Below are 14,563 nucleotides of genomic sequence, written 5' to 3' on the forward strand. Positions count from 1 at the left end.
AGTGACAGAACCAGTCAGAGATAAGAATTTCCCTTTATTAAGTCTCCACATTCACGTCCCCTTGATATTTTTGCATTTACTTAAGGAGAAGGGAGATTGGGAATTCGGTCTTAAAACACGTAGGGTGCAGGAAAGCCCACTTCCGTTACTCGCCTTGGCAGAAGCCTGATCCCTCACTCAGGAGGATGTGGACTGTGAGGTAAGAAGGACAAGGGACTGGCAGATGCTGGAAGCTCACAAAGGAAACTTGAGATCAGGGAGACGCAGTAAATTCCTACTGCTTGGACATTTTGAGCATAATCTCTGCAAGCTAAAGAATCAAACTAGGCCTTCAAAACCCCTTAAGGAACTCAGACCCAAAAGACAAGCCAAGTGAGTGAAACAAAAGACCAGAGATACCACACAGTACAAAATAGTAATTATTTATATTTTCAAAAAGAAAAAAATTAACATTTGGAAGTTCTCCCCTGTAGGAAGAGGGGCGAATTGGAAGGAACAGGACTGGCTCCTATGCAGGTGGCAAGTCAGGTACAAACAGCTGAGCAATCTGGGCTGGGAGTTTTTCCACACAGCATTAATAATAAAATTTCCTTTTCTCTTCTCCTTGCTCTGTTTTTGTTTTGTGTGTGTTTGTTTTTTAGAAAAAGGAACAGGGGAGAAGAAATAAAATCAGAGAAAAATGCCAAAAAACATTTTCCACAATATCTAAAAACAGAGAACCATAGTTTTTGTCAAGATAGTATGAATTCTGGATGAATTATTTGTTCCAGTTTTCAACACCAATAAAAGATTTTTTTCCAAAAGCTACCACATCAGAATACTCATCTTCTAGATCAAATCATCTCCTTCCCCTTTCACCTCTGCTTGTTGTTTTTCATAAAAGGGTAACGGGAAGTATTGTGTTCTTGCAAACAATAAGTGCTAACAACAAGAGAACTCTTCTGATGCTTGCATGGTGGTTGTGAGTTCCCACAAATACCCAAGTTTTAGCACAGCTGGATGTACTAAAACTTCTCTCAACATAAATACTACTGGAATCCAAAAACTGATTTTTGAGAAATTCTGCAAAAATCCTTTCTTCTTTCCTTTTCCCTTCTCTTAAAACTAAATGTCCTTTTTAAATTTTCTTTTTGCTCCAGGCACCTGACGATCTGTTCTGCTCAGTCAGATGCAGACAGGTTTCTCCAAAGTACCACCGCTGGGATGTCCTCAGGGCTAGCGCCTAAACTGAATCCCCACAGTATCAAACTCGGCCAGGCCAAAGAGAACACAGTGACGCAGCAACAGGGTTTTCATGAGGTTGAACAGCCCCGAGTCCCGGGCCCTTCCCTCCCCCCACCCCCATTTCCCCCAAGTTTATTTAGTGCTGTTTTAAAAGTCTGGGGCCACGATGCAGTCTTTTCCCCCCACAACGGAGTAAAAGCTCCACAGATTGCGCTGTCTACCTGGTGGTTTGTGGCAGCAACAGTGGCTGCTGCTTCTGGAAAATAAACGGAGTCTTACAACAGGCAGGATCTTAGGACTGCTTCAGGCGCTTGCGTGGGGGTCCCAGAAACGGGCACTGTGCTGAAGCCAGAGAGCGGTACGCCTCAGCCACCAAGTGGGGATGGGACACCACCATTGACTTCCACCCGGAGGTCTCCAACACATCTGAAGCATGACTAAGAGAAATGTGAGAGATGGGTTACCAGAGGGGTGAATGAAGGATGAACTAAACAGCCACCTAGACAGCCGAATTTCCCAGGGTTTGCTGTCATGGGTGTCAGTGTAAGACATACTCAGACAGAGCCCTTAATATGCATGAGAATTTGCTCGTTAGAACATGTGCAGACAGGTGACCAGGTTACGACTGTTGTAACTCTGAAAACTAGGACTCTGAGACACTATGTCCTCAATTACAAGAGATGAAACGCTCCTCAGGCTCTTCTCTATCATCAGAGCTCCTCATACTCATTGGTGATGCTGATAAAGAGAAAGAGCAAGACTTCTCTGGGTCAGACAGCTCTGAGCTTGCATCAGGCTTTGCCAGGTACTAGTCCCATAACCACAAAGCAGGTCACAGCCTGGGGCCTCTTTGATCATCGAAAAAGAGGGGCTAATACTCACACGTCACTGAATGGTGAACATCTAAAAAGCACCAAGCAAGCGTCCAGCACAGAGTGAGCACTCAGGACGAGGCACACTTTGCTTCGAAACGATCTTACAGACTCAGGGGACATCACTTCCTGTTTTCAGGGCATTTTCTGTGTTAAACAGTGTTTACTCACCTACCCTACAACCTCTTAGACCTCTCGCCCCCCAGAACTGCTGTTTTGAGGGCTTTATTTAGGAGGCCTGCTTCTCTTCCTGGGGTTTTTTCCAACTTTTGCTCCCCATCAGGCAAAGGAGTATAACATGTCCCACTGAGAATTATTTCAGAAAGTAATAATACGGTCATTTAGGATGAAGGAACGCATCTACTGGAATTTACGCTTCTTTCTCAAAACAGTTATTTCACGACCTCGTCTCCTGATTATGCCTTCTCTCTTCCCCATTCTGCAGTCGACCATTGGACACTCCTACTAACCCATAAAAATCCACTTCTCCTCTCCCAGAGATCTGCACTTTTTTTTTTTTTAAGCCGGTGAGTGTGAAGTAAAGATACTATCGCTTTAGGGGACACAGCTTTTTCAGACCAGCAAGGTGTCACTTTCATCAATTCTGATCCTGCGAGGTAGTAATACACTTCACTCACCCATCAGATGAGACTGATGAAAGCAAAACCATTTTTCACACTGTCAAGCTGAAGGAAAAGATGGACACTCTCTACTTACTACTAAAAAGCTTAATGAAGCTACTCACCTGTTTCACTCACCAATTCAAAGTCTTCCTTTCTCATTTGTTAACTAACCCAACTACCCTGAAAGAACTTTGAAGATGACAACTCACTAGTTGATGAAATCCACTGCCTGAGTTTTCAACTGATCTGCGCTGTGGAGGTCAGCCAGGATGAGAATTTCTGCGGCGTTCTCCACGGAGAGGTTACTGCAGAGGGCATCTTCACACATGACCTTTAAACGCTCCAAGGCATACTGCAAAACACAAGCGTGGCTGTCGTCAGAGCAGGAATGGCTCTGGACTGACTGCTACTGAAGCTGTTTTCTTCAGCTGTACCGTCACGTAACTGGATACCTTAACAAAACTGCACAGACCATGAAAATGCTGCTACTGCAGTTATAAAACATAACCATACTCCCAAGGCAGAAATGAACAGCCAAGAGAACCTGCACAGCTGCCGTTCAAGTTCTAAAGTCTATTAGAAAAATGGCAATTATGGAATAGACCCATATCTTCAAGTTTTCCCCTACCCCGACTACCATTAAAGTCTCTTAAACCATCACCATCTACCCTTACAATGAGGCATTTCTCTGCTTCAAGTCAACAGGGACATTACATTTAAATTTCTGCAATCCTTTTATTTACAGCCAGACTAGGGTGCAGCACAGTCCTTTCTACTTAAGCATTGTCACCAGCCCAGCAGGATATTCCAACTGTCCCCTCAGGCTGTGAAAAGGAGCCCTGTGGTGACTTTCACCAGCCATCTCTACCACTAGTTATTCCTGAGTGAGTGTCAACCAAAGGCCTCCTTTTCAACAGAAAAGGATAAATGGAGTCCTATCTTCTTGGGGTTGAGGTTGAGATTCTTAGCGTAGAAGAACAAAGCAACAGAGACCCTGGATCCAGTTTCAGCCTAAAAACTTCCTATTTTCCAAGTAAAGGGTATAAATAAACGTTGTGGAAATGAAGTCCTAGGTTGCTATTGGGCGCATCTGATCTACCCGATTTGTTTTGATGCAACTGTACCACTGGCTCTCAAATATATTATCAACTTGCTAAGGAATTGCAGGGAAAAGGGGGAAGAACGGATAAAAGAAGGCACAAAATAAAAGGTCATTAATCAGTTCATAGGAGAGTGGTTTGCTCTGAGGGTTATCCACAGTCTCCGTATAGGTCCCATCTTGAGGGCCTCACAACTCAATGACACAATACTCCTTCAGGCTGAATCGTGACGATCAAACCAAGACAATTTTATTGTTATGAATTCTGGGTGAGGAGGCATATCTGCTGGCACTGTGATCTCCTGCAGCAAAAGGAGAGTTTTATTGGTTTTGGGTGCAGCTTTAATTCCTTACATTTGAGTAACTAGAAAACAGTTTCCATGGAAAACAGGAATGACACTACACAAGAAAGAAATTAGGCTGCCGTTTTTGTTTTAAAAGACTGGAAAAGGTTAAGTAAATGTTCAGTCTTCATACAGTGCTGCACAGAATATTCATCTTATCCTTTCTCAATAAAATTCTTTTAGAAGGGCTTTTACTGTGAATAGCTCTGATCCCTACTGCATAATTAGACGAAAGTAGCCATTTTTGTCCCTTGGGGACAAAGGTTTTTTTCTTAATTATGCTTCTGAAAAACCTGCCTAATGGCAGTACTTACCCGAGAGACTGAAATTTTGTCTCCTAGGTCTGGGCTATGTGTTTTGTTTTGTTTTTGGTCTAATTACACATGTCCCCAGGAGACTGGAAAAACTCAGAAGAAGCTGTTTTAGCCTCTTGGGTAAATTCTAGATGTTTAGATCCTTCCATGAAAATTTTCTTATTCTGTTTTCCTGAAGCTCACAAGGAGGTGTAAAGGTAAAAATGTTTTCAAATAAGCTTAGAGCAAGGACTGTCTAATGGGAAATTTTGAATGGAATTTGAAAAACGCACCCTTCAGTTACTTCTCATTCATAAATTTAGAGCACTGCTGTGACTCAGCTGCTTTAACTAACAAATTGTACTGAAAAACACCAACCTTGGATGTCAGTTCAGGCCGACCCCCTGCTCTCCGTACTTACAATAGGTTCCCAGTAGGCTCTCTGGCTGAGGAGCAGGAACGAAACCCCAGGGACACGGATGTCTAACCCTGGCTCTGAGAATGTACAACTCTGAGTTTTAGTATTTCTGTCTAAAAACTGGACCTTGTGATGCTACTCATCCTTACGGGAGCTAGACGATGAGGGGGATAAATGCCTGGTATGTATAAGCACCAGTGACTGCTTCACTGAAAATCAGAGGACGGGGAATTCCCTGGCAGTCCAGTGGTCAGGACTCTGTGCTCTCACTGCCGAGGGCCTGGGTTCGATCCCTGCTTGGGGAACTAAAATCCCACAAGCCGCATGGTGAGGCCAAAAAGAAGAAGAAGAAGAAGAAGAAGAAAAAAAAAAACCACAGGGCGGATGAGGCAGAATCATTATAAACTCATGGTCATAAAAAGCAGCCATTTGGGCTGTGTATTCTGCTTCCCCAGAACTCACAGTGAATATCTTCTTTCAGTTTCCACTGAAAGCAAGTTTCCTCTGGTCAGAACTGAGCTAGACTGGAAGGGTAGAGGATGTTCACACTGCTTAATTGTACTTCATAAAGTCTTGAAAGGTGATCAGAAGGATACAGCTGTTATTCAATCCTTTTCACTGGCAGCACTGATTGGGTTTATATGCCTCATCAAACACTCCAAGAAGATGATCAGTAAAGATAAAACCTCCACTGTAAACACAGACACTCTCCTCAGGGGTGCTAAGGGAGCAGGAAGGAGGTTACTCCCGTGAGTGAATCCTGAGAAGGCTCTAGTGCTCTCAGGCCAGAGCCAGCTGTGCCCCTCAGGTGGGTGTTGCAGCATCTCGGCAGGAAAAGGAGGCACCTCCAGCAGAGAACCATCTTTCTCATGGGGTCTACTGCTGGCCGGGTTTAAGCCCTTTAACACCCTTGCCTCAACTGCCCCCCAATGTAAGAGAAGCTTCCGCAGGATAAATAGCAATCCTTTTACACACACCCCCGCCCCCACCCCCCAGTCACGTTTCCTCAGACCACAGGGCCTTGGAGGAACAGGTCACTGCTCTCTATGGTCTATCTACACAATGAAAGTCAGTTTCCCAAAGTGTGTTTTGGGGAACACTAATCCCCAGAGGTGATCCTTGAGAAAAGTAACTCCAGGGTTAACTAAATGGGAGAAACTTGTCTATTATATTCTCTTTTAGAAAACTAACAGTACGCACCAACATACTAAAAGGTTCTGAGAAAGGTCCTGCTATAAAAGAGCAACACAAAAAAACCCAATTTGACTTGGTGTTTCATTAACCTTTTCCCCTCAACCCCATTTTGGGAATCACCAGCCTGTTGTTTTAGGTAATAACCATATTTCCTGAAGGCTAAGATCTACATTTTTATTTTCACACTTTAACATTTCTCAAATTAAAATGTGTCTTACAATCAAAGCATACATTTACTGTAGTAGTATCTCTTTTTTCCCAAAGATCTATTCATCATCTTACAATTCTGAATATGGTATATTTCAATAACTTCTAAGGTAAAAGCTGAAAATGCTAATAAGCAGGATACTAGGTAAAAGTTATTCTCTTACTGACAAAGTTTAAATAAAAGTTAAGGAACTCAAGAACATTTTTGTAAATTACAAAGCCAAATTATAAATTATAAATTATAAATCCAAACGTTAGTATTATCTGAATCTTAAATTCGGCAAGAGAAGAGAGGTAAACATCAACTTATCCTTCTTTTCCATAATTAGGATGACCATATAATTTACACTTCAAAGCAGGATACTTTTGAAAATAAAAAGGGTGCTATCAGTAACTGTGTTGGAACACAAGTGTAAACCAAGACTGTTCTGGCCAAACTAAGATGTATGTGGGACTTCCCTGGTGGCCCAGTGGATAAGACTTTGCGCTCCCAATGCAGGGGGCCTGGGTTCAATCCCCGGTGAGGGAACTAGATCCCACATGCATGCCGCAACTATGAGTTCGCATGCCGCAACTAAGAGCTTGCATGCTGCAACTAAGGAGCCCGCCTGCCGCAACTAAGAAGCCCACGTGCTGCCACTAAGGAGCCCGCCGACTGCAACTAAGACTGGTGCAACCAAATAAATAAATAAATATTAAAAAAACCCCAAACTAAGATATATGTTCATCCTGCCCACAAAGCAACACAAAAGTCCAGTCATGAAACTCAAGAGGTCACCAAAACTCCTAGTCTTGCTATTATTTTCCTGTTCTTATCTCACCTTGTCAGCAGCTGCCAGCAAATCATCAGCCATTTTGTCGAGGTTCGGAGCCTTCCCCGTGTAAATGAAGCACATCATTTCCTTAAAAACTTCAGGCTCCACGTCATTGATTTCAACCCGATTCTATGCCAAAGAAACTAAAAATGAGAAACATTCCAACAGAACAAAATCCCTAAACAATTTTCATGATTTTAAGCTCTGATGAAGAGAGGAGCTCATATCATTTTAAATCTAACATGAATGGAAAAGTTCTCTTTGCCCTATTTGATTGTAATAGCTTTTTCTCCCATCATATGTACCACCTTTGTTTTCTCAAATACCATAGCAAGACAACTATATCTTTGATTTTTCACCTTTCTTTTCCTCAGGAGAAACACATGTCTCTAATACCCTCACCCAAGACTATTTGGATGGCCTGGAATAGTGATTCTGCTTTACCTAGAATGCTTCCAGACTACCTCTCTCTGCTCTCAGATATCGTCTGTTCAGGGAACTGTACTCCATTTTAATAACATTTTAAGACAAAAAAAAGCCAGGAAAATAAATCTGCTGCCAAATTGGGAAATGATCTGATTCTAGCCACCTAGCTAAAAAGACGTATCTCTATCCTGTTACATACCTTTTTGCTTTCCTCCATTTCATGTTCAAACATGGCACTAAAAACTGGAGAACGAGCTACAAAGTGAAAGGAAAACAGAGACAGATATGGTTATCACACCAAAACCTCTTGGTTCTTCTGTTATGAAGAAGAGATCATAGAGATCATTTTCTTTTTTTCTTTTTTGGCCACACCACGTGGCTTGTGGGATCTCAGTTCCCCAACCAGGGATTGAACCTGGGCCAACGGCAGTGAAAGCGCCGAGTCCTAACCACTGGACCACCAGGGAACTCCAGAAGAAGAGATCACTTTCTTTCCTGTCCCACTACTACAGAAATGGTCTTTTATATCAAATTATGCCAGAATTATAAAATTACTTTCTTTTTATATTATATAATAAGTGAATAATTATTATATAATACATAGAGAAAAAAAGAAATCACTTCTTTCAAAATAATTTATTGGCTCCATTCCAACCATTCTTATTTCAAGGAGATTACTCAGATTACCTATGTTAGATGACAACGATATCCTCTGAGTAGATCTTGGGGTTCAAAGGGAAGGTCCTTCATGGTCTAAGCAGGGTGTCCTAATACCTGCATTTTTGCCTGGAACAATGATACCTACTTCCTCCGCTTCCAGGGACCACACAGCAAGGAGGTCAAGAACAGGGCTCAATGGCATCCGTTAGCTAGATGAAGTGCAGGCTTATTTATGGCAGGCTGGCTGTTCCTCCAAGCCATGCATTATCAACAGAGATGATGACGCCCCCACGAGGTGAAGACAATCTTAGGTATCACAATCATTTGTGGCCCTTCAGATCTTAACCCAACTAGACAAAATATTATTCCTTAGTACTTAATGTCTCTTAATTTTTTCCTTAGGGGTGGGAATAATGACAAAAGGTTCAGAAACAGTGTTCTAAGCCATGCCCATTCTAGTCTAATGAACCCCATGAAAAATAAGTAAACTTAATTTCAACCACGAATGGCTAAGGACTCAAATTTTATCATGTCCAATAAATCAGGGGTTTTGGTGGAAGTTGAGACTACCAATCTCTGCCGAAGAGGAGGAACAGATGGAATATATAGAAGGAGTTTCAGCTAACAAGCACCTGGAACTTTGACCTAATTTATGTCAGAAAGGACTAATTTTAGATTTGCCATTTTCTAACCATATAATCTTGGGCAAATCATGTAACCCTCTGAACCTCAATATTTTAATCTATTCCAAAAGAATATCAATTCTCATGGTTCTTATCTCTGAAAGGCTACAGACTATAAGGTACTATATAAATACATCACAGAAGCTGAAGACTAAAGGGCTGGTGCTTTTAATAAAGACGGAAGGGTCCAAAGCAGCAACATGCCTGGAGGGATCAGTGGATAGAGAGAAGCTGACGTTATGAGAATAAATAAAATAATCTAGGGAGACTAGGTAGAGTGAACAGAGGACAAAGGCAGAGCCTCGGGGAATAACAACGTTTCGAGGGCTGGGTGAAGAGGAGGGAGGCCACACGTTAGAAGTAGCCAGAAAGCCAGCCAGAGCGACCGGAAGAAAGGAGCCAAACAGTATATAAACTAAGTCCCTCAAGTTTAGGAGCTAGCAGGTCGTGTCACGTCGGAAAACCGCTTCTGTGGCATGGAGGCAAAGTGAGGATAAGTGGGGGGACAGAAGAGAGAGGATGAATACATCACTCAGGAAACTCGGCTCTGGAAACTAAGGAGAGAATAACAAGAGGGAGAGGCTTGAGCGCGTTTACAGGCTGAGTGTGAACAGGCAACAGGAGAAAGATGGCAAAGACACCGGAGAACAAGGGTCTAACTGGCCGAGTACGGCTTCTGAGGAGGCAGCATGAAACAGAACAACAACAGAAAGTAGTCTGCTGTGGACGCGAAGAACACCTCCTCCGCTGAGAATGCAGAGAAAATGCAAGTGAGAGGCAAGAGCCGAGGGAGGAGGGCCTTGAGCTTCTCTTGGAAGAAGCGGCAAGCTCATCTTTTAGGAAGTGGAGATTAAGGGAGAGTGCTAAAGGTCTGAAGCGTCTATCGTTGAGAAAAAGAAAAGGAGCTGACTGTGCGTCTGTAGAAAGGTCTCGGCAGTGCCGAGGGCCTAGCTCAGCACAGAGGCACGAACACAAGAGTGAATGACTTCCTCTAGCAAGTCTCAGTAACGCCTAGTTGAGAGGGGGAACAGGAAGATGGCTAGACTGAGCCAGACAGAGGTTTTGCCAGGTGTGTACTTTAGAATGACAGGGCTGATGGCCTTGGTAAGAAATCTGTTACCTGAAGGTTCATGTGACTTCCTCTTACATCTTTTGGTCTGAATATAGTTTCTGTGGCTGAAAGCTATGCTTCCCTGCGAGGTAAGGCCATCAGTCTGCCTTGACAGCGCCTGCTGTGTGTCAGTCTTTCTGGTCTTAAAGACCAAGGGCCTATTACTAGAACAAGACCTGATCTTCCACGTCACTGGCAACATTCTCATTCTTCTGGTATGTTTGTATGGAAGAGAGGGCTAAGACCTCCAGGGCTGGGGACCTGGCTATGTGCTGGTTTAGTCCCGAGTCCAGAATCTTCTCCATTGCATCCTAAGTCCCTGTCTAGGGGCTGATACCTGCTCTTAACCAGTGTTTTGACATCTAACCTCCAGGTGCAAAGGCATCCAGTACACATCATCATCCATTCCTTGAAAATGATGGCCTAAGTCCACTACAGAGAGAAAAAAAGAAGTAGCATTTTTATGGAGAGTAGCCTTTTTGGTTTTGACAACTAATGTCACCACAATATAAAGATATATTTAGCTGCAGTTTTTTTGTACTAGTTCAAAAAGCTGAAGTTATTCAAAAGGTGATTATGCAGCCTACTGTTTTTCCTTGTTTAACCACAACTAAAGCTCCCCATGAATAAATACCAACCTGCTAAGATAGCTTTGTGAGCCTGGAATTCCTGGCCAGCAACACACAAACAACAGTCTGTGAACCGGGAATTCTCCCACAGTCCTCCTAACTCATCCGCCAACCGGCACTCAGGAACCTTCACCATATTCATGGTGTTCTGGCCAGAAATGTTGACAGAATCTTGCACCACACTCACCTGTGAAAGATAAGAAAACACAGTCCAAAGCTTTTGTTACCAGGAATTTTCTCCCCAGCAGGAGGAGAGATGACTTTTACGTTGTTAATGTTATCGTACATTTAGAAACTGACGTTAGGCATATTCTCTTGAAACCACCTTCACAAATGAAGTCTTTAACCTCTGGATCAAGTAATTTCCAAACTATCATGATCATACTTATTCTACACCGTCTCAGGACAATAAGGAGAGAGCCCTACAAATCTCCTTCTCTTCCAAACTTCTAATAAGCTCCTCCTTCCCTGCCCTGAAGGCCTGGGCAAAACCCCCAGAGGGAAAAAACTGACAGAAACAAATGTTAAACCTCAAGTATTTACCTTATTCTGCCTTAAGCAAAAGGTTACATACAAAGAACTCTATAGAAACTACCATTTAAACTAAACTCTCCAGAGAAAAGACTCTAATAAGCCTAAAAGCACTTCGCTTTTTTCAGTTAGGTCTGGAACATAAAAGTAAAATGCAGCTTCCATAGGGCCTGGTAAATAATTGGCATTTCCTCACAAATGTTAGTTTAATGAACAGGACTGGGCCTGGAAGACCTTGCGTGGGGATAACCGGGTGGGTGTCCCACACCATCTATACCCTTGCTCAGTCACTGGTGACAATGACATACAAGATGACTGGCTCCAGCTGGGCATGCACTTACAGCTTTGGAACAGAATGACGACAACGGGTTTAGAGAGGAACCAACTTGCCGCTTGGCTTCAGCAGCAGCATGGTTTAACCAGTTGAATTAACTGTTCAGTCTAGAGAAAAACCCTGGTAACTTCTAGATGGATCAATGCAGCTCACATAAGTTTGTCAGGATACAAACTACAAGGATTTATAAACCATATAACATTATAAAATAAATGTAAATTACCAAACTGAAGATGAGCCTGACAACCGTGGCTATGCTTCCTCTCCTACATCACATTAGGTTAGAAATGTTAAAATGAAAGCAGAATTCACAAACCTTGAGAATCAGCTCCCCACTCTTGCTATTCCTATGAGTTAGATGAGAAAGACAGCTAAGGAGCATCCTAAATGACCCAAATTTCTTTTAACATCGATGCAAGTCATCACTTCCTTAAATGCAGTCATAAACCCAGAGGCAAAGTTAATGCCCCATCCAAACGACCTGTAGTCCCTTCTGTGTAGGGGTGAGATATTTACTATCAAGAAGTTTATGCATTTGTTTAAAATGAGCTGTTTGTTACGGTCTTGAGCAATGAAGCAACCAAGCTAATGAACTATGAATGTGCTTAGCATTAGTAGCACATTTATCAGAGCCAGAGTATAACATTATTTTAATAGCCCAGGACCCAACACAAACCACCCCACAGAGATCATCCCATGTAAGATCTCTAATTTGGTTCAGCAACTTTCTCGTATTAACACCCTTACTTCTTTGATATAATATTAACACCAAAAGTAGAAGCAGCCTACTTCCAGTTTTAGCTTCAAAATACTGCTGATTTAAAAACAAACAAAACACCAAGGAAAAGACCAATTAAATCCAACTTCCTCATAGGGAAAGGCAGGAATCGCTTGGGATGGCCAATGAAGGGAATGGAGAATGCTTTTGGCACTGGGTTCCTAAGCCTGAATTAAACCAGACTGACAGGAGCCCTAAGTCATTAACACTTGACGGCAATTTATTAGACTGGGTAAAATGAACTGGCAAGAGCCCAGCTGATTTTCAAACTATGGTTACCAGTGGACTCTGTGCTGGTTACATGTGCACTTGGTAATGAGTGCGGCCCAAAGACTGTGACTCCTCTCACTGGGGCAATTCCTCTCTTCAGACACAGACAGGAACACAGCAGGAAGGAGAATGTACCTTCACTGTCTGAGCCAGACCTGTTCTGCAGATATATGGATGCCTGGAGTCTCCAGAGCTCTGAATGTCTGGCACCTCTTACCAACATTAAATACGCTTAATTAAAAATAAATTTTAAATGGCATACACAAATGAGTCTTTAGAGCCCAAACTTTTAACTTAGAAAGGGATTGTTTTCCTCTGCAAATGATGATGCTAAAATGATACCATTTTGAGAAAAACTAAAGATTTTTTTTTAATGCCTATAAAGTTGACTACGGAGACTCATTCAAAATTGCAGCTGTGAAGATGACGTGACTGTGACATTTATGTCTTAGAAGTGACTGCATGAAAATGTCTCAGGAAGGCTCTATAACCCTCTAAATTTCAAGTTGTAAAAGGGCCTCACTTTCAAAGTCAATTCCTTTTCTTAAAAAAGAAAATTTCATAAAAGACATAAAATTTCATAAAAGATTGTGCCATTTCTTGTTTACTTTGTCTAAACATAGAATGTCAAGGTAAAACCACTGGAAATATATTTTTAATTTCTGTATAATTAAAACATCAAGAAAAAATAAACAGACAGCATATAGATTGTTTATAGTAGCAGCACTATTTCTAATCAAAGGACTAGCAACAATCTAAATGTCCATCAGGGGACTTCCCTGGTGGCCCAGTGGTTAAGAATCTGCCTTCCAATGCAAGGGACATAGGTTCGAGCCCTGGTCAGGCAGCTAAGATCCCACATGCCACGGGGCAACTAAGCCCACGCGCTGCAACTACCGATCCTGCATGCTCTGGAGCCCACGCACTACAACTACTGAGCCCGCGCACCGCAACTAAGACCCAAAGCAGCCAAACGAATAAATATTAAAAATAAATAAATAAATGTCCATCAGCAAGAGAATGAATAAACAAACCCATCAACTGTCACGTGAATACACAACAAACTAGTGTACAGCACTAAAAATAAAGAATTATAGTTACATTCACAATATAAATAAGTTTAGAAACCTAAGATGAAAACAGCAAGTCCTGGATGACTACATACATCCTGACACTATTTTCATAAAGCTCAAAAACAAGCGAACCTAAACAGTATATTGTTCAGGCATGCGAGTAATAAACAAGGGAATGATAAACAATTCAAAAGCGCTATTTATTATCGTCATCTGAGTAGGGAGACAACTGGTCTACGGGACAGGGGAGAAGCATATATAGGTCAGTTCTAAGTTACTGGTGATGCTGCTGGGTTGGGTGGTAGGTTTACTACATTATCATGTTTTATAACCTATAATGATAATACATATTTAATCACCATTTTTGTAGGTCAAGATCAAATATTAGCATTTTCATAAGTGCAACTAATATATCCAAATAATCCATTTGAAAAATGATAAAAAGAAAAATGAACAGACCCACATATTTAAAATTTGGCAAAAATACATATTCCCAGGCCTTAAACGGATATTCTGTGTTTGATAAGGAAAGAGATGTTTTAAGAGTTAACTAGTATCGAGATATTTCATATTTCATATGGTATTTAATATTTCAACTTTAATTGCAACATTACAAAGAGGCACTGGAATCTTCTACCTGTCAGAGGCATATACGTTGACGGTGGAATACATGTATATTTATTGCTAACAGCTACTTGTTTTCGATATAAATAAATGGAAAGAAGATAAATAGAAGCTGAAACATTTCAAGTAGATTTTCTGTGGTCCAAATTATTACAGAGAAAATTAAAAGTGTAAAGCTTTCATGAGTCTCTCTTTCATTACCAAAAAAAACCTTGGTAGAGCCCATGTTTCCTTGGGTAAATGGCATTCAGTTTCACTTAGTGTAGCACAGCAGACTAGAGATGGAAAATGGAGAGACACAGCCCTGACACTAATTTGCTGCACAATGTTAGGAAAAATTACCTGACCTCCTTAG

The 14,563-nt window shown here is 41.7% G+C and overlaps 1 protein-coding gene across 4 annotated transcripts in view; it reads right to left on the bottom strand.

Annotated features, from left to right (window-relative positions):
- Positions 1-406: 406 nt before the first annotated feature.
- The window catches only part of SPOP (speckle type BTB/POZ protein), a 65,878-nt gene continuing 51,721 nt past the window's right edge, over positions 407-14,563 (bottom strand). For all 4 annotated transcript variants that reach the window (XM_081218291.1, XM_081218294.1, XM_081218293.1 and 1 more), the window contains 5 exons: positions 10,608-10,785; positions 7,715-7,770; positions 7,096-7,218; positions 2,929-3,071; positions 407-1,661 (listed from right to left, as the gene is read on the bottom strand). In XM_081218291.1, the coding sequence (XP_081074417.1) occupies positions 1,517-1,661; positions 2,929-3,071; positions 7,096-7,218; positions 7,715-7,770; positions 10,608-10,785 (645 nt within the window). In that variant the 3' untranslated portion in view covers positions 407-1,516. The remainder of the gene's footprint in view (positions 1,662-2,928; positions 3,072-7,095; positions 7,219-7,714; positions 7,771-10,607; positions 10,786-14,563) is intronic.

This window comes from Mesoplodon bidens, assembly GCF_964165515.1.
Source record: "Mesoplodon bidens genome assembly, chromosome: 19".
Lineage (NCBI taxonomy): Eukaryota > Metazoa > Chordata > Mammalia > Artiodactyla > Ziphiidae > Mesoplodon > Mesoplodon bidens.